Source organism: Thalassophryne amazonica, chromosome 7 (assembly GCF_902500255.1).
Source record: "Thalassophryne amazonica chromosome 7, fThaAma1.1, whole genome shotgun sequence".
In the NCBI taxonomy this organism is placed as follows: Eukaryota; Metazoa; Chordata; class Actinopteri; order Batrachoidiformes; family Batrachoididae; genus Thalassophryne; species Thalassophryne amazonica.
Genome location: NC_047109.1, coordinates 16831247 through 16852477, shown reverse-complemented (window position 1 = coordinate 16852477; position 21231 = coordinate 16831247). Strand labels below are relative to the sequence as shown.

At 43.4% G+C, this 21231-nt stretch overlaps 1 protein-coding gene across 2 annotated transcripts in view; it reads right to left on the bottom strand.

Moving 5' to 3' along the window:
- The window catches only part of ano10a (anoctamin 10a), a 66377-nt gene extending 48403 nt beyond the window's left edge, over positions 1-17974 (bottom strand). The window contains exons 1-6 of one of the 2 annotated variants that reach the window (XM_034173904.1): positions 17917-17974; positions 12008-12149; positions 11740-11937; positions 11450-11584; positions 505-624; positions 226-410 (exon numbers count right to left, since the gene is read on the bottom strand). In XM_034173904.1, the coding sequence (XP_034029795.1) occupies positions 226-410; positions 505-624; positions 11450-11584; positions 11740-11937; positions 12008-12149; positions 17917-17949 (813 nt within the window). In that variant the 5' untranslated portion in view covers positions 17950-17974. Of the gene's footprint in view, positions 1-225; positions 411-504; positions 625-11449; positions 11585-11739; positions 11938-12007; positions 12150-17883 lie in introns of both variants that reach the window. The other variant, XM_034173903.1, reaches the window with a different exon arrangement.
- Positions 17975-21231: the final 3257 nt, after the last annotated feature.

The window sequence follows — 21231 nt, the reverse complement described above, 5'->3', positions numbered from 1 at the left end:
AATTGAAATTGAATTAATAGAGTTTTAGTTTGCGTGGCTAAAAATAAGTCCTGAAACTTTACTTTTTAAGTGATTGTGTCTCATATTGAGTGTACCTGGATATTTTGTCTATAAATTAGATGTGCGTACTTGGTAAATACACACATTTTCTGTTGAAATGGTCACAGATGTCTGGGGATATAAAATCTGCTGAACGTAAGTTTAGCATTGTGACTTTGAACGTACCTCCAGCATAACAGTGCACCAGATCAAGTTGAACACAGCAAACACAACGTATTTGTCGTAGTCCTCCCAGTCAAACAGGTAGTAAGGCACACCAAAGAGAGCCATGGGTAAGAGGGCAAAGGTGAAGTACTCCAGGAAGCTAAAGTACAGCGCTAGGCCTTCCCCGTAATACTGTCTGATGTCATCTGGAGAGCAAACACGCATACAAACAGCAAGATGAAGCTGTGTCAAAAAATAAAACCATCCATTCTGAAAGACTGAACGAAGCAGTCCACGTACTGATAGGCTGAAGGGACAACTTGGCTTTGTTGTACCAGGAAAAAGAAAGTTTCTTCAGTTTCTCCTTTTCATGAAGAGGGAACATCTGGACCAGGATGCCTTTGGACTGCAGTCTGCGAACTCAGATATCAACAAGCAGCACATTACGTCACATGTTCTCATTTTATCATTATTATTATATTAAATTTTCATGCCATCAGCTAACTTTAGCGCCCATTTATTTTTAAAATTCTGTCCTCTTTGGTCGTGTAAAATCATAAGAAACAAACCTCTACTAAGACTCAAACATTGATGCATCCAAAGTGAAACAGTACAGAATTCCAAAATAAAGAAGTGAAAGTGGAAATGCAGAGGAATAAATAAATGAATAAAAATAAAAGTAAAAATGCAACACACACACACCTACACACGTGTGCACACACACACAAAACGCACGCAGACACACAAACACACACAAACACACACACACACACAAAACAAATCCACTGCACTGTAAGCTGTCTGACGTGACTTTTTCGCTGCACTAAGGAAATACAACAGTCTTTTGGTAGTGGACACGTGCACAAATCCCTTACTGCTTGTGTGAGCACGCACCGCACTCACACAAGCCGGACAGCGCTTCGCTTTAAAACAAACATGGCAGAGTCTGTTTTGCTGACGGACGACGATTTCATGCACGGCATGAAGGACTTCATCATCAGAATTATTTTTGGACTTCTGTTTAAAGTTTGTGTTGGACTGTTGATGTCAAAGCATCAGTGACGCACAAAGCTGGATTCATTTCTGATGTGATTTTTTTCGCTGTACTGAAGAGGTACCAAAATCTAAGTCCCTTTTCTGTTGTTTGTAAATTAATATAATATAAAATGACAAGGATATATCACGATGGCTCCACTCTTCAAAGCTCTGCCCAGGTGATCTTATGGGATTCTGCATGCTCCATGGTGGACATCCTCATCCACGCCTCTTGCTTGGATATGCCAACCATCTTGCTGCATCACTCTTCCTTGACCTCAGCTCAATTCTTGTCCTGAACCAGCTGACACTTCTCCTTTCCATGGGCCCGGTCATACTGTGCCTTTGGGAAGCAACCAAGACCTGGTCGCCCCATTGCAATGGAGTCCACCAGCTTTTTGTGCCTTAGTTGGGCTTCAGCTCTGTTGATGGCCTCCTGTGCCTGCCATTTTCTTCCGGTCTTCACAAGAATTTCTGCTGATGTGACTTTGACATCTGCAGAGTCCCTGTACATCATTACCTGTCTGTAGCCAGTGATTTTGAACTCCTCCGTTACACCACTGAAAGGGAGCTGCAGTTTGGTGGAACGGCCATACAGAGTGAAGCTGCTCAAGGACAGAGGGAGCCCCACCCATCTCCTGAGAAACTAGCTGATGGACTTCTCTAGTACCTCTATCATAGTTATTGGTACCTTGTAGACCAACATGGGCCAGAGTATTCTTGGCAGGACTCCATGCTGCTATATCCAGGCTTTAAATTTCCATGAGAGACCAGACTTATCGATGGTGGTGGTGAGCCAGGTTGCCAGGACGCACTTGTTTTTTTTTAATGGCTGCCGAGTCCTTCAGGGAACTGTCAAAGCTCTTGCCCAAGGTCTTGACAGGTTTTTCAGTCACTCATGGAATTCTGATCCCTCCCAGGGCAACGTGAAACTGGTCGGTCACTTTGCCTTTCTTCAGGACTAAGGACCTGGACTTTTCAGGCTTGAAGCTCATTCTTGCCCACTGGATGAGCCATTCGAGTCCCTGAAGGAGCCACCTGCACCCTGGAACTGATGTTGTCATGACTGTAAGTCGTCCATAAAGGCTCTTATGTGGGGCTAACACGTTCCAGATCTTGACTTGGCCCCTCTGCATTCCATCGTGGAGAACTTGGCAATCATATTCATAGCTAGTGAGAAGAGTGGCATTGAGATCGTGCAGCCAGTGATTATGCCCTTTCTGAGGCAGTGCCAGGCAAATGTTACTTGGCCTGAGGAGACTCATGCACTGAAGTTGCTGTAGTAATCCTTGATAAGGCTGCGTCTTGTCTGGAACATGGTGTTTTACGAGTGCGGTTTCGAGGAGCTTGTGTGGGTTAGAGCCATAGTCGTTGGTTAGATCAAGCCAGAGAGCTGCCAGATCTCCCTTGCTCTCTCTAACCTCCCAGGATCAGCTACGTCACCATTCCTGTATGCTACAGGCATCCTTGTACTCCTGGGACTCCCTCCTTTTGAACCAAGGTGGTAGGTGTTCTTCAAAAGGAAGTCTGTCAGTCATTGGTACATCTTGAAGAAGACCTTGCTCTCAGCACTGAGCAGCAAGGTGATTGGAAAATGCTCAATGCTGCAAGAGTCTTCTTCTTACAGTATCCAGACACCCTCAGCATGCCTCCACTGAGCAGCAACTTTCCCTCTCCGCCAGATTACCTTCAGGATCTTCCAGAGACATCTGAGGAGCGGTGGACACTGCTTGTAAAACTTTGCAGGGTACACTGGTAGGGCTGGGAGGAGAGCTAGATCTTCAAGCTCTGACAGCTTCTTTTACCTCCATCAGGGTGGGTTTGGTGCAGTTGAATTGGGCACTGGTTCTGCCGGTGCGAAAAGTTCTCTACAAGGCCCAAGCTCTTGTCACTGAAGGTGGCCTGGAGATGATTTTGGATCTCCTCTACAGAGCAAGTGAGATGACCACTTCGCCTCTGGTCACCAATCCCTTGGTGAAGCCGAAGGGATTGCCAATAAAAGCTCCTCCCGTCTCGCCCTTCCTTCAGTGCAGTTTCGCCCTCATCAGCGAGATGAGCCTCTTCGTTATGATGTTCGTGAGTTCTATCAGAGCAGTTCTCTCACCTTCCTGAGCCGCCTTGTACTGATGTCTCAAGGATTTTTAGCTCTTGTCTCAGATGGCTCAACGGTTAAGCTTTGTCAGCTTGCTTGCTCCTCGCCTTTGTTCGATATCAAACTGCTCTGCTCCCATGTCCATTATCATGGTGCACACAGTCTGGAGTTGCCCTTCAAAATAATTTCTAGGCACTTGTCTACATCTTCATCCAGCTTTAGCCACTTGTTTGTGGCAGGCTACACCACGCTTTGCTGCACTGGTTCCATGCTTGGGGAGGTGGGGGACTAGTGTTGCTTGGAGGTTCCAATTACTGGGGGGTGATTCTGGCTTTGTCACCTCATCTCTCTCACCAGGTTCTGTAGTCAGAGCAACAGGGACTGTTGTGCCAATAGGGGAGGTGATGGTCTAGTGGTTAAGGCGTTGGGCTTGAGACCAGAAGATCCTCGGTTCAAATCCCAGCCTGACTGGAAAATCACTAAGGGCCCTTGGGCAAGGTCTTTAATCCGCTATTGCTCCCGGTGTGTAGTGAGCGCCTTGTATGGCAGCATCCTAACATTGGGGTGAATGTGAGGCATTATTGTAAAGCGCTTTGAGCATCTGATGCAGATGGAAAAGCGCTATATAAATGCAATCTGAACATTGCTCCACTTGGTTCCTCCTGAGGTAGACCAGCTCTGCCTGGTGGTTCTTCAGGCCTTTGTGGTTTTTGCAGACCGTGCCGCAAATACAGACTGCGTTCGTAATCCATTGTCTGTTTACTTGGGTCCTTGCCCGTCTGACTGGGATGCTCATGCTGCCCCCACTCGGGCATCCCTGGGGGTATCTTTCTTTGAGGTTCTTCGTAGCTGGGTGGTTGAGTGCTCCCTCTCGGGAGCTGCAGGTCGGGGGCTAGCCCTTCCTGCCCCAGTTGCCGTCTTTCTGAGCTGGCTGCCGTCTCTCCAGCTGTCGCCACTCTTCATGGGTGTCATCCAGACTTTCCTGGAGGTCACTGGCTGAGCCAGGTGGAATAGAAGTTGAATACACCTTCCCGGTGATACTTGGACACGTCATCAGTGAAGATGTCTCTTCAGTTTTTAAAAGACTGCTGGCAGTGCAGTTAAAGAGGCAAAAAGGGAATATTTTGCAAATATTATTTCCTCCAACAGGCATAATCCACGTGTTATTTAACACTATTGACTCTGTACTAAGTGTTTCACAGAATGTCTGTTTGGATGCTTCTCCTGATATGTGCAATAACTTTCTGCATTTTTTTTTTTTTTATTTCAAAGGTTGCCAACATCAGGGCTCTTATCACAGCTCCTGATTCTGACCCCTCTGTTTCAGTCCCTCGCTCTGCTGTTTTTACTCAGTTTGAGTCTGTGACTCTTTCACATTTAGAGGATGTCGTTGGCCGTATAAAACCTTCAGGTTCCCCACGTGATCCTGTCCCTCCATGATTTTTTAAATAAATTTTAGCTAGTGTAGGGCAGTTAGTTCTTTCCATTGCAAATTGCAGTCTGTCCTCCGGTGTGGTCCTGCTAATTTTAAACATGCAGTGAGTGGTGCAGCCACTGCTTAAGAAACCTGGCCTTGATCACACAGTGCTGGCTAACTATAGGCCCATTTCCAAGTTGCCTTTTCTTTCAAGGGTTATAGAGAAAAATTGTTTTTTGTCATTTGAAGCACTTTTTAGATTAGAACGGCATCATATAAGTTTTTCAGTCAGGTTTTTAAAACCCTTCATAGCATAGTGTCTGCTTTAATAAGGGTTTTTAATTACATCCTTCTTGTGTGTGATTCTGGCAACCACGTTGTTTTGGTTTTGCTTGATTTAACTGCTGCCTTCGATACAGTGGACCATAACATTTTATTATCTCGATTATATCACTTAGTGGGTATCGGTAGGATTGCACTTGAATGGTTCAGGTCTTAGCTGGTAGACAGAACCTTTTCTGTGCATATTCATGGTTCGGAATCAACTGCAGCTTCAGTGTTATGTGGAGTCTCACAGGGTTTGATTCTAGGGCCACTACATTTTTCATTGTATTTACTGCCTTGTGGGTTCCATCCTTAGACGGCATGGGATTTCATTTCAAGGCTATGCTGATGATTGCCAAATTTATCTCCCCTTAGAGCAAAATGATGTCAGTTCCATAAAACAGCTCTTGGTATGCCTAGAGGACATTAAAGCTTGGTTGGCCTTGAGCTTTCAAAATTTTAATGAAAAGAAAACAGGTGATGGTGTTTGGACCCAGTGGCTCCTGTGAGTCCTCCTTCGTTGCCTTAGGACCTTTGGAGGTTTATTTTAGACCTGTTATTAATGAGCTTGGTTTTAAGGTGGACAGTGATTTTGAATTAGACAGCCAAATTAAAGCTGTGGTTAAGTCCGTTTTTTTATCATTTACGGCAGTTAGCAGCTGTGAAATCTTTTGTCTAGACAGCACTTTGAAACAGTGATCCATGCTTCTATTTCATCTCAGCTGGATTATTGTAGTGCACTTTATGTGGGAGTCACTCAGGCATCTGCAGTTGGTTAAAAATGCTGCTGCACGACTTTTGACAGGAACTCGAAAGTGAGATCATATACCTCCTGTGTTGGCCTCACTTCAATGGCTGCCTGTATGTTTTAGAGTACATTTTTTTTCCCCTGTCTGCATATATAGTAATGGTAAATGCCACACTGGCAGAACCATTTATAAACATTAATACCCATATATGCAATTTATTCTTGCAAGACAGAAGGTATGTAGTGCGTGAGTGAATGTGGTGTGTGTGTGTGTGTGAGACGCCCATCCGCCCTTCCCGATCAGCCTACAACATCCTACTCAAAGCCAACGGACAACTTCTATCAGGAAGGGCAGACCACCAAAACAACACAAAGACAGACAAGATCTAGAGACAAGTGGTGACGTGAGACACAGAGGAGATGGGACCCCGACAATACAACATACCATGACAAACAACCGCACATGAACAGTGACAGCAACAGTCTGCTGTCTAATTAGTGAGCATTCATACCCTAATCTAGAACACCATAGTGTTAATCCCCTTAAGAGCACCCAAAAACCGAATTGTGGTGATAGCCACAAACACACAACCATCCACACACAGAGACCCAGATCACAGCTAAATATCCGATCACTACTGTGGCTGGTGTGTTGGGCCAAGACAAGAGTACAGAACCTTACCATATGACATGGACCACTCCGGTACGTCAGAAGCCACGCGGCCGGCCGCGAGTGACGACGGAAGTGGGTCCAGGACGCAGGGCCCCGGGGGAGCCAGGAGAAAAGGGGCAGTGGAAGGGCACGGGGCCAGGAAAGTCAGCCCCCGTAGCCACCGGGCAGCACAGCAAACCAACAGGGGAGCGGCCCGACGGCGCCGGAACGCATGGCAAGCGATGGCAGGTGGCAGACTGCCATGGGTGGCCATGGCACACCACTGTGCCACAGCCTGCCCTGCAAACCCACCACCACCTAGTGACCCTGACTCTAAATTGGTGAAGGTGTTTACTAAACATGTAGAAGTAAGGTGTGTGCATTAAAATTGCAAGGCAGGAGTGGCGGATGGAGATCGCAGTGGAAGGCTGCAGCGCACAGCTGCGCCACAGACTGCCCCGCAAACCCATCCCCAACACCCTACCGCAAATCTATGTGAACCCTACAATGTGCTACTTACAACCAAATATGGTGTGCATGTAGGTGCTAACCTGGTGAAGTGCATTAAAAGGGTGTGACATGTGAGGCCCAACCCCAAGCAGCAGGCAGAAGGAGAGGCGCAGCGAGGGGAGGAGGCCACATACACCGGCCCCACTGGGCCCCCAGCCCAACCACAGATCTGGCAGAGGCGCAAGGGAAACCATGGGACGGGGGGAGGTGGGCAGCCCCGGAGGAGCACCGGAGGCCAGGGAGGAGCAAACCAACAGGGGGGACAGGGGGCCAGGGAGCCGCAGATGGATGGGCCACCCCGCCCAGGGGTCCCCGAACCAGGGAAGGTGCAGGATGGGACACCAGAGTGGCAGGGGCAGCCGAGGAGCCGAGGGGAGACAGGCAGGCCCCACAAACCCGGAGGGAGAGGCTGGGGCACGGGGGGCCACGTACACCCAAGCCCTGAGGAGAGGCACCACCCCCCGCCCAGGCACCGTACCCCAACCCACCAACGGCAGAGCGGACAGACCCAACTGAAAAGGAACGATGGCCGCCAAGCTCTCACGCCCCCCCCCCCCCCCCCCCACCACCACCAAAGGGACCAGAAGGCCCGCGGCGCGGCACCCGGGTTCCCATCGGCAGGCCGGCCAGCCGCCCAGCCCCCCCCCCCCCCCCCAGGCACAGAGGCGCACCCACACCTAGCAAGGGAGGAGCTGAAGGGAGTGCAGGCCAGCACCCGACCCAACCCCCCCGGAAGCCCACGGCGCCAACTGGCAGCAATGGGAAGCAGAACCCCCAAGCCCCACCCCCAACCCCAAATCCCCCAGCAAGTCCAGAGTACATTTTAAAATTCTTATGTTCGTATTTAAATCTCTTCACATTGTTGCCCCGCCTTACCTCTCTGAGCTTCTTCATCCTTATCTACCATGTCGGTCTATTAGGTCAGCTGACCAGCTGCTCCCCGAAGTACCGAGATCCAGAAGGAAGCTCAGAGGGAACAGGGCCTTCTCTATTGCTGCTCCAAAACTATGGAACAGCTTGCCCTTGTCTGTGAGATTTTCATTTTTAAAGTTCATTTAAAAACCTATTTGTTCTCCTTGGCTTTCGGCTCCAGTGAGACTTAGTTTTTAAATTGTACTTCTTATGTATTTATTTAAATGTGTTTTAATGGATGTGTCAGCAGTGGCTGTGTGAAAGTGCTTTATAAATAAAGTTGGTATGGTATGGCAAGATTTAAAAACAACTAAATAAATAAAGACATTAACATACATTGAAGTAATCCTGGTAATAAACCAAAGCATAAATATACAGACAACACTTTCCCACTTTGGAATGACACCTGAACGCTGCACGAGCTGAAACTAAAACTAAACTAAAACACTGCTGCAGTTTTAAGCCTTGAGTTTGCCTACAGTCATGTTTCCACTAAATAAACAAGCAGCTTAATTATCTAATATAAGGGCATGGTAGCAATTATGAAGGCAGCTACTGTAATTACACTATCTACACAAAAATTATTCCCATTGTCTCATAAAATGACTAAATACAAGCAGACTATTGTTTTATCTGCTATTTGAGGGCATCATTTCTGGTAAATGACTGCATTCTGCTTAAAAGGACTCGTCAAATCCAGGCGCTAAATGGAGGCGCCCCATCCAGCCGCCAACTTCACTGCTTTCTTATCTCACTCCGAGAATATTGTGCTGCATTTGCATATTTATTGTCTTCATAATGCAGCTGCAGAGACAAAGAGAATAATGCACAGAGTGAAGGCAGCAGTAGCAGCAGTGGAGAGGTGGCTTAATTCTGCTGCCACAGAGAGACGGAAACACGAATCCTCACCAATATCTTTTATTGCAACATGAAAAACCACCTACCCCAAGAAAGTCTCCAAAGACGAGAAAGCGTTACACTCAGCCACGTGGAAGACTTTGTTTTGTTTTTTGTTTTTTTTGAGGGAATGATAAATGTTGCTAGTTCATCTGGCATCGATGAAATCACTGATTGACGAGCACACGCTGTTTTGCCGGGACTCTGGTCATCACATCCTGAATATTCTTTGGTAATACGTTGTTGTGAATTCGACTCTATACGGTTGATTAACTGCAACATTTCTATCGCTGTATCTTCTGATAATTCTGTGTTGTACTTTTGCTTTATTTCATTACCCTGTGAGTCTCCAAAGCAGTGAAGCTTTTGGACAGGATCGATCAAAAGGTCAAGATCAACAAAAACACGATGTGAAGAACATTTTCTCCTATATCTCTTCAACCAGTAGGGTTAGAGAGATGGTCTAATGTTTATATTGATCAGCAAAATGTTTATGATTGATTGGTAGAAGTCATGTCATGATGAAGTCACATCCATTGTTTTGTTTTTGACCAAAGCAGATGGTCCCCACTGAGTCTGGTCCACTTGAACTTCCTTACAATTGTCAAAATGTCTGAGGGACTTTTTTTTTAAACCACTGTTGCCAATGCACTTGCTCATGGGCTGGATCAGGTTTAAACCTTGCTGGTGCATAGCACATTGCTGCAGCTATATTGTGATTTGGCATAAATAAACTGAACTGAACCAGGTCAAAAAGGCAGAGCTTAAAGAAGCTCTTGGTACAGGCCGGCTATCTGGAATCTAGTCTATTCCTGAGTCCTTGCCCAGAAAAATCCTGAGACACTTCACTGGTCTTTCTCTCTCATGCATATCCAAACTTCTTGATGTGTCACCATGAAACTTTATCCAAATCAGAAAACACCAGATAGGAGCCTTTGGGTTTTTTGTCTGAAATGCTGATAAATTTGCTCCTGACATCAAACCAAATTCTTTCCTTCATCCTTCTTTCCTCACAATTCTTGATGTCCATCCTCCAACCTCAGATTTTCCAAACTTTGAGCATTAATATCATCAGAATTCATCAAAAGAAGCTGATCTGCAGTTTGACATCTTCAGCTTGAAGTTTCTTTTCTTTTTTTTAAAACAGGAGTGATGCTGACGGACAAAAACATTTATGTTCAACTGGCATCTTAACAACTGGAGGATAAATTATTTATTTTATGTGTGTCATTTCTTTAATAAAAAAGTGATATTTTACATTCTTGAAGGAATTTTATGTTTTTGCCAACATTTATTGAGCCGTTATTATTTTGCAGAAGTTATGATGTAATCATTTGTGAATCTTTATGAAAACATTGGTTGTGGTGCTCAACCAATGTATCAGTTGCCTGATAATATCAGCCAATATGAGCCTTTCATGATTTTATTGGTATCTGCGTTATGGTGGGGGTTTTTTGTTTTGTTTATTTTGCTAATGTGAAAATTTTGTTACCAAAAAAAAAAACAAAAAAAAAACACTTTGGCAGTTGGAAATGGTGTTATTACAGAGTTTCTCAAGCAAAGGGCACCATTGTTTACAATATTGTTTAAGGCCGACTGGAACCCCCATCATCCCTTGGTCCCATTAGCTACAAGAGACAGCGGCAGAGCAACTAGCTGCTGTTGATTTTTAACCAGAGTGGGTGTTTTATGGCAACAAGATACAAATGCTGGCTATGCTGCCAGCTAGGCAGGGTCAAAATAGGTAAAGTTTATTTTATGAAAATGCTGAGTGATGCAACACAGTGACTGTCAATCAGAGTGAAGGTAGCATCTGTTGGTTGCCTCAATTACATTTCTTTGTCACAAGGGTTTGATAATAAATGCTGGGACTCAATGCATCATTTTCATCTATATGTCAGCATTGTAAATTTTTGATACTGTAAAATCTGTATCAGCCCCCAAAAATCCATCGGTGTGGCTTTAATTGGTTGGAGAAATTGTTGAATCTTGGTGATGAAACGGATATGACTATAGATCAGCGAGTAAAATGTTCCATCCTTCAACACTACAGCATACGTAAATGTCTTTAAACAAAAGCCAGTTTTTCAGCGGCTTTCTATGTGTCCCTTTAATCTAAATTCTTTTTTATTGTGGGGAGGTGATGGTCTCGTGGTTAAGCTTTGGGCTTGAAACCAGAGGATACTTGGTTCAAATCCCAGCCTGACCCGAAAATCACCAAGGAACCTTGGGCAAGGTCCTTAATCCCTTAGTTGCTCCCAGTGTGTAGTGAGTGCCCCTTAATGGCAGCACCCTGACATCGGGGTGAATGTGAGGCATTTCTGTAAAGCGCTGTGAGCATCTGATGCAGATGGAAAAGGGCTATATAAATGCAGTCATTTGATTGAGAATTCATGAACATCACAGAAAGCTGGTTTACAGATGACACTGGAAGGGAGGTGAAGAGGGTATATCAGGAGAAGGATGCTGAGGATGCAGCTGCCAGGCAGGAGGAAATGAAGAGGTTTATGGACATGGGAGGACATGCAGGTGGTTGTTGGAACAAGAAGATGCAGAGGACAGGAAGAGATGGAGATGGACAATCTGCTGTGGTGCCCCCCAATGGTAACAGCCAAACAAAGCAGAAGAAGACTGAAAGGAAAGTGTGCAGAAACTCACTGATGGATTTCCCGGGGTACAGCTTGGCGTGGGTATATCCTGGCACATGGGTCTCATCTTTGGCTCGTAATGTGTCCAACTCATGTTTTATGATGAGCTGACATTCTGCAGTGCTGAGGAAGCCATCACCATCACCTGAGAAACAGCAAACCGCTCTGACTTTCGCAATAAAACAGTTCCGATAATACTACAGCTGAAAACTGTGATAATGCTGACTGAGTGAGTTAATCGTCACCCCCTCACTTTGTGTGTAATTGCTTTTCCAACTGAAGCCACTTCCCGGCCACTACCTTTAAAGTCTTTGAAGTTTTGTTTGTTGGTGTAGGTGAAGGTCCTCATGGAGCCGTCGTGGAACTCTTTGAACAGTCCCATGTCCTCAGCACCAGTGAGCAGCCTCTGCCACGATGCCCCCACCAGGAATACGTTTGGATTTTCTTTCTCCAGAGCTGCAGCTCCAGGACCGAGCTGCTCCACCAGCAGTTCGGCACCTGTTAAAACCGCACATACCATCAGGACTTGTTTACCTCACGAGGAGTGATTGGCCTCCGCCGTGCCTACCTCCATTCTGCTGCTGGTCTCTTATTCTGCCCAGCAGCCACACGATGGCTTCCTCTTTGGTGTCCGAGGCCAGCTCCAGCACCACCAGAGGCATGAACCTGCAGCCATCACTGTCGAGTGACCGCACTGGCAGCATCTTCCTCTGCACCAGACCACAACACAAAAATTATCACGATATCAAATTTTACACACACAGAACCTGCCTCTATATTGCTTTTTTTTAAATCCTGCACATGAGGGGTATTCAGGATTCTGACTGTGAAGGAAATAACTTGAGAAAGGGTGAGCAGATTCTCAACAAACTGGGTAGGAATGGGCCACTTTCACAAAAGTGTGCCAGTGATGGTAAAGACATGGTGTGCATCACTGCTGCCTCGGCCAAGCAAGCAGGGAAAAGTAAAGCACCTGAACGGAAAAAATTAAACTTGACTCGGCAACCGTATCAAAAAATTTACTCCAAATGTCCACTTCGTTAACGTTGTCAAACAGGACTTTGCTCAAATTGAAAAGCTCTTTTACCTAGAAAACCTAATTCAAGCTCATTGAAACATGAAATGATTGGTAGATAATCTAGTCAGCCACAGATATGACAAGTTTCATCCTGGAATACTGATACTGGAATTTTTAATTCCATGTCCCGAATTTCATTTCAGTAGGTTGTCTTGACCGTTATGCCTTCCAATGATCCAGCAATTTATTTCAGAGTCCGCAGCCTGTCCTCAAGGTGGCACTGTCAGAAGAAGGTCCAAGGTCATATCGATCATGTGGCACCCTCGTGCGTCACAGGCCGTTGTTCTCCAGATCTTCTAATGTGTGGGTAAGTTGCGCATTCTCAAAAGGTCTTTACCGTTAGTTCAATTAATCATTATAGAATCTTCTGGAACACTTAACTTGGTCATGTTCTCTCTGTAAGTCAGGATTTCAAACACCATGTACATGTGCCCACTCCATCTGTCCATACAGACTGAAATCTTGAATGTTGTTTCTGTTATTTTGTGGACATAACACTAAAGACCACCTTGATAATGGTAGAGACAATAATGATATTTTGACTTGTAGCATGGGAACGCATACAGATTCTGACCACCATAGAGTAGATAATAAAGAATCTTGAAATATGTAATGTAATATACCATTTTAAAGGGTACTGTGTGGAGTATTAACCTGTGAGGTTTCAGAGTTTAACACCTGCTCAGTGTGGAGACACAGCTGAATCAACATTCAGATCACCTCACCGCAGGCAAAAAAATAAAATAAAATAAAATAAAATGCATTTTTGACGATTCTTGGACCATACTAGTCTACTTCCTTAAAACTAATACTCTTCCAATGGCATGTCCATATTTCTGTTCCAATATGAGATACACAAACGTGACATGGACACCAAAACGTGACGTACACAACTGAGAGGTTTGTTGGAACTGTTAGCTACTTCTTGACGTTTTCAAACCAAAATGGACTGTGAGAACCAAATAACAGTGCACTCTAACTCATGGCATAATTCCAGGCTGGTTCTGTGATAAGTGGAATGCTATAGAGCGTGACGCACCATGTCTGTGCATCATCAATGGTCCTGATATCAAATACATTCAAAGAAATTGATAACTAAATAGTAACTACATTTTAACTGTTTGTTAAAATAGTTACTGTTACTGTTACTAAACTGTTACATTGTAACATTTTTACATTTTAACTTTTAACTAGTAACATTCCATGCCCTGCATCATTGGTATGTCATCTCTGGGGGGCAAGTTTTTATGACATACAAAATTGAGACGTACCGTCTAACAGAAAACAATAAATGAGTGTACATGTTCCCATGCAACAAGCCATAACATAAATTATTTAGTCATTGTGTACTCGACTAGAAACTTGCTCAAGAGACATATTGTCAGTATTAACCCATTAACACCGGAGCTAGACAAGGATTTCATTGGAAAAGCAACAGAATGACGCAGTAACAAAATAAAGACAAATCCCCAAAAATACTTGATCAATTTTATTTTTGGAAAATAAAGATCGAGTTTTGCTGCTTAACTATGAACATCAGAAATCCCTCTACTGCAGGTCTGAGCATCCAAGATGAAGAAAAAATTACATATTTTTTTCCAAAATGTTCTTTGTCATTATAGGCACACTTTTGTGAAAATAGCATGAATGTTCCTTTTGCAAGTTTCTCCACATAGATAATGTTTGAAGCAGGTTGGTCATACATGAAGGACCAGGGACCTCATTTATCAAACTGTGTGTAGAAAATGCTGTAAATGATGTCGTGTGAATGAAATTCAGTATGTGTGAAAGCACACAAATAAATTAATTAATTAATTTAATTAATTTAAAAATCTGTATTTATCCAACAGGTGCATACAGCCTGTACGCACATCAGTGACTGTCAGCTGTCTGTAAATTCCACATGTTCTAAACCACCATACTGGTGCACATTCACGGTTATTTACATTCAAAACACCCTGAATTAACCATATATGGTAGCAAATCATCCTTTTAAAAACCACATGCTGCTTGTGTTCCTCACCGGAATAACGGAACAAGACAGAGTGAGAAAAAAAAACTTTTGTGAAATAGAGATCGAGGTGATTGCGTGAGGACTCAACACTGAGATGACAAAAATACATGCAGCAAGTGGTAACACTAGGGGGCAACGGCAAGTCAACAAGTAATTTTGCACCCAACCAATTGTAGTGAATATTCACGCATGGTGATGCATGCTGTTTCTTAAAATTTCTTTGATGCACACAAAGGGCTATTTTGTTTAAATGTTGTTCAGAAAACAGATGTCACAAGTTTGGGCAGCACAGTGGATTAGTGGTTAGCACTGTTGTCTCACAGCAAGAAGGTTGTGGGATCGATTCCCACCTGTGGCCTTTCTGTGTGGAGTTTGCATGTCCCCCTCGTGTCTGTGTGGGTTCCCTCCGCGTGCTCCGGCTTCCTCCCACATCCAAAGACATACAGGTTAGGTGGACTGGAAAACTGGCCGTAGGTGTGTTTGTCTGTCTATATGTCTCCCTGCAACAGACTGGCGTCCTGTCCAGGGTGCACCTCGCCCAACCAACGCTCTGACTGCTGCAATAGGCTCCAAGCCCCCCATCCCTGACCCTTAACTGGAGTAAGCAGGTATAGAAAATGGATGTATGTCACAAGGTTTGAAGGAGTGCACAATTGCACATGAACTGAATGCTCATTTGTTACCCTTAGCTGCCTTCAGTGCTGTTTCTAAAAATTTGGCAGTACATCCAAATGGCCTCACAACTGCAGACATCCCAGAACTACCACATCCAGCTTCTTCACCTGAGACCAGCACACAAACAGCCAATACAACAAATGGTTTGTCAAACTCAAGAATTTCTGCCTGGGTTAACAAGGTCCATGTCACATGTTGGGGAACCAGGACATTCTGATGGAAAACAGGGAAGTGGAACAAGATGCTGATGGACACCAAGACCATGGAACAAAGGGAGTGCTACTACAACCGCAGACCCACACAGTGGAACAACATACACGCAAAGTGGGAACTATGGCTGTTAGAAGACAACATCCGCACTGACTAAAAATGAACTGGCTGCTCAATGCTCAAACATCAGTCAAAGGAAGCTACTGTCGCCGCTGGAGATCGAAACACCGCAACACAGTCAACTCGACACCTGTGCTGCAGATGAGAATCATGTCTAGAGTCGACATGGTCTACGCTAAACATCATCTGGAGCCACCCATGGTTATTAACTGTATTTATTTATCATATTTTGTAATCTTACAAATAAACAAGCATCCCATCAGATGAGCTGCTAGAAAAAGTCAACACAGCGCGATTTCTTCACTGCTAATATCACAGAGATCAATGCAATCACATACACCATTGCAACGGTAATTCTGGAGATGCTCAGGGACGAGATCAAGAGCCTAAACCAGTGGTGTCCAAAGTACAGTATTCCAGAAAGGGCCAAGAGGGTGCAGGTTTTCCTTGCAGCCACTGACTCCAGCAAGTGATTTCACTGATGAACTCATCCCACCTGCTCAAAGTGATGTTAATCAGTGAAATCACCTGCTGGAGTCAGCGGCTGCAAAGAAAACCTGCACCCTCTCTGCCCTTTCTGCAATAGTTTGGACACCAATGGCCTAAACCATAAACAATACCCCATGGAGGAGAAGGCTGGAAGCAAACATACACATGATGATGGACCTCAAGTACTGTATGTCTGCTGTCTGTTTGTGGTGTTCTGCCACTCTCAGTATGAAGAAATACTAGTACAACATTCAGAGCATTTCTAAATTTCTGGTGCTCTCTTGCTGAGAGGAAATGTGCAATATTCAAACAGGCCATTTCTGATTTCTAATGTGCAATACACAATTTTAGTGCAATATTCTAACAACTGTGTCCTGATGCTCTTATTATTATTATTATCATGCTCTTGCTATATGTGCAGGTATACGAGTATGTGCAACATGCAATGCAGTGCAATATTCTGTCACCAATGATACACATAAATCACATGGCAAATTAATGACACTTACTGCACATTTGCTCTCGGTTATTCTTATATTTTATTCTCATGTTTTTAATCTTTAAACTGCATGTTTTGAGGCTGATGCAACTGGCATTTTGCTGTGCATGGCATGCACAATAACAGTAAAGTTTCAGAACCCCCGGTTGAGTTTTATAATTTAGAGACAAGGCAGATATTTGTCCAGAAAAGACAGTGATACAAAACGTCAGCACAAAGTTAAAGCAAATATTTACATGGACAGGTTTGCACTAGGTGTGTGTCCATAGGAACGCCACCCAAGTACATGGTACAATAATCTAACTTCCAACACTGTGGTAACACTCTGGGACCAGTAACGGCCAAAACAACATCTCTCATCACTGCTGACGCCTGCTGCCAGCAATCAGCCTCGTCATGTTCAGGATTCACATACGTACAAAGACAACCAGGTTCTGAAAATGGTTTTGATTCAGTGCAACCGAAAAGGATTCAGAACACCTTAAATATGACAGATTACCAGGAACCAAGCTCCAATAGTACAATTAGGTTGGGAAACTAGAATAACAATTCTAAGTTTCAGCACTAATTTTTTATTATACATTTATTTTTTGAATGATTTTAATTAGAAAAAAAAAATACAAATACAGGCACAGAATATAAACATACATTATTACTTTAGTAATTATTATCATTTTGTATTAAATATACGAAAACCCAAACTTCATGCTCATTTAACAGAATTTTTTTTTTTTTTGGTAAACTGTAACACACTTTTGATAGTCTGAAGCTGGAGGTCACATGATCATCACCATCTGTCAGTTCACCATCATTAAACCCAAAAACTGGTCTAAAAATTATGTAAAATGAAAAATAAATAAAATAAAAAAAACTGTCTGGTTTGAAGAAAAGTTTATGCAAATTTACACAGGAATTTAAATGTGCTCATAATGTTTCCTTTTCATTTCTGCATCTAGGGGATTATTTCCTTAAATGTATTTTTATACAAAAGTCAGAAACCTCGACAGTTTTTCTCTGTCAGTTGTTAGAGGTGATTTTTTTTCAACCATAAACAAAACTTCATTTATATTAAGATGTTCTTGTGGACTTGACAGCATAAGTGTCAGGCATGAAATATCTTAACATTTAGCCTGACCATCAGAGAAATAAGAACACTCCTATATACACTTTTCTAGAGTTAATAACATTAATTACTTTTGATTATTGTTGCAAATGATTCTAGCTTCAAAAGCTCATTATTGCGACGTCTTATTATTAAAGTATCAAACTTGGTGTTTCAGACATTCGCTTAAGACTCACTTTTTATTCAACACAAGAAACTGGACAATCTGTACGAAGTGTTGGAAATATCAAATTTACCTTTAATGAGGAGCTACAAAGTGACAGATTTACCGGTGTTTGGTGTCCTGGAGCAGTAAAACTCATTTCCGCATTGCGTCACGTTTTGCAGCAGCTCGTTTAGCCTACGTGACAGCTGGGAGGGGCGGAGACAAACGCCAGAGAAAAGACACGCCCATTGCTCTGCACAGGTGCCATCTTACGTAGGTAAAAATATGTCAGGCTGTATCAAGCGGTGGAAGTTGACTTTTGATCCCGATAAACTAATCAGCAATCAGAGAAGAAGACAGCATGGTGATAAAATAAGAATCAAACTCAGAGACATCTAATGAAATGGTTTACATTCTTTATTTTCAGTGAACTGCCATCAAAATCTAGAATAATCTGCCTCACAAAAAAAAAAAACCTCAAGAAAAATCTGATACAATTACTTGTTGATTTCAAGAAAGACCATTTGGTGTAAAACATATGCCAAATTAACTTATAGCTCCAGCCCGGTTCCATTGGGGTTACTCAAAAAACAAAACAAATCAAAAACAAAAAAACAAGGAAGTAGTTATTGGCTAAATTTACTTGATACCAAACATCGAGTGAGGCTGAAGACCGAACAAGATGTTTGGTGTGTGCGTACTTCCAAAAAAAAAAAAAAAAAAGACTGTGTACTTCCTAAGTGCAGCGAAAACAATCATGTCAGAAATTAGCCCAGCTTTTCATTCCAACTTCCTCCTAACAGCTCTTCATGCCTCCAGACGGCTTACAGCACAATGGATTTGTTTTGTGTGTGTGTGTGTGTGTGTGTGTGTGTGTGTGTGCGCGCGCGCATGTGCATACGCAGAGTGCAATGGTACCAAACGTTTGGAACCAAATTTGCACTCTAAATGGAACCAAACTGCACTCTAAATGCAATGCAACACAAATGGGACAAATAATCCATGTCACGTGACATACAAAGCACCAATCAAATGACAAGGATCCACTCAGCCCTTATATAACATCCTTTATGACATACTGGTCTGTGCTGAGGCCATGCTGCCCACATTTTACATTCTCTGTTTTGTTTTTAATATCCTGATTGATTTTAATTTTCATTCTGGCTTTGGTGGTACAACCCGCTGCCTAGCATTGACCAGGCATTAAAAAAAAAAATAGTGGCTAAAATGTATAAAAAACTTGCATCTATTAAACTGTCCGCTACTTAAACAAACCACCCAGCTCGATTATTGTCACGCCAGCTGGCATTGCTAAACACATTGCTAAGACCTCACAGGCGGAGTGCCCGGATGGGTGACCGAGTCAATAGAACAAAAACTCGTTTCCGATTTCAAAGTAAGTAGTGTGTAATGCTGAAATTGGCCACTTAGCGCATCACTTAGATTTCTGTCGGCTGTTGTCTGCAACAACATCAAAACTGACCAAGAATCGGCGATAATCTTTAAATTTGATGCAGAATATTCGTGTAAGTGTGAAAAAACATACAGAATTAAGAATATATATATATATATATATATATATATATATATATATGTATATATATATATATATATATATATATATATATATATATATATATATAATTTATTTATTTCAATTTATTTCTCTGAATCAAATTTATTTGACTTTTGTTGTGATCATCTGTGTCCCAGTGGATTTCAATAAATATTTTTGGTCCAAGGATTTGCTTTAATGATATTACAGTGTTATCTTGTAATTTTATTGCCTCATCCAAATTTTGCCAATCAAATTGAATCAAAGCTCAAATAGAATAGAATAGAATAGAAATACTTTATTCATCCCAAGCTGGGAAATTTCTTTGCAGTAGCAGCATTTACACTTAGACAGTGCACCCCTGTTCCCACTATTAATAGTAGAATAAAATAAGGAATAAAATAGAAATAAAACATATAAAATTAAAATTTGAAATAAAGAAAAACATATAATATGTACAGCAAAGTGTGCAATAATAATGTACAATGTGCAGTAATGTACAGTAACAGTATATTAGAGCCAATATATGGATTAGCAGTATACACCAGATGTCATGGGGTGTCTCAATATACTGATAAAGGATAGATCAGCTTTTATTATAGTGTGATGGCATGTGGCAGGAAAGATTTCCTGTATCTATCCCTTCAACAGCGGAGCTGAAGCAGCCTGTGTGAGAAGCTGCTCCGCTGTCCAACCACTGTACGGTGGAGAGGGTGCTGTTCATTATCCATAATGGACAACAACTTCCTCAGTGTCCTCCTCTCCACCACCATCTCCAGCGACTCCAGCCCTTGACCAAGTGCAGAGCCAGCTCTCTTAATGATCTTGTTCAGTCTATCTGAATCCCTGGCTCTGATGCTGCTGCCCCAACACACAGCAGCAAAGAAAATGGCACCGGCAACAACACTATTGTAGAACATCTCCAACATCTTGCTGCACACATTGAAGGATCTCAGCTTCCTCAGGAAATAGAGTCTACTCATCCCCTTCTTGCACACAGCGTCAGTAATAGATGCCCAGTCTAGTCTGTTGCCGATCACCACTCCCAAGTATTTGTAGTCCTCCACCTCCTCCACCACCTGCCCCCCTAATCCTAAGTGGCTGTAAAGTCGTCATCTTCCTCCTGAAGTCAATCACCAACTCTCTGGTCTTACTCACGTTCAGCCTCAGATGATTTCTTTCAGACCACTCCACAAAGTTGTCCACCAATGTCCTGTACCCCCCCCCACACACACACACACCCAACAACAGCTGAGTCATCAGAATATTTCTGTAGGTGACATGACTCAGAGTTGTACTGGAAATCAGTGGTGTATAAGGTAAAGAGAAAAGGGGAAAGCACAGTTCCCTGAGGAGCTCCTACGTCACTGACCACCACATCAGACAGGACACTGCCCAGACGGACAAACTGTGGCCTGCCTGTCAAGTAATCAGTAACCGAGGACACCACTGAGTCATGGACACCCATCCCCCGCAGCTTCACACCCAATAGCAAAGGCTGAATGGTATTGAAGGCACTCGAGAAATCAACGAAAGTGATTCTCACTGTCTCCTCCACCATCCAGATGCATGTGGGCTCGTTGCAACAGGTATATAACGGCATCCTCGACTCCTAAATGGGGCTGGTAGGCAAATTGCAAAGGGTCCAGAGATGACATCACCTGTGGCCACAGCTGGGCTAGGACCAGTCTCTCCATGACCTTCATCACATGAGATGTGAGAGCGACTGGTCTATAGTCTTCGAGGTCCGATGGCCTTGACTTCTTGGCAACTGGAACCACGTAGGACATCTTCCACAGCAATGGGACTCTCCCCTGACTCAGACTCAGGTTGTACAGATGTACCAGTACAGGGGACAGCTGGTCAGCGCAGGTCTTCAGGATC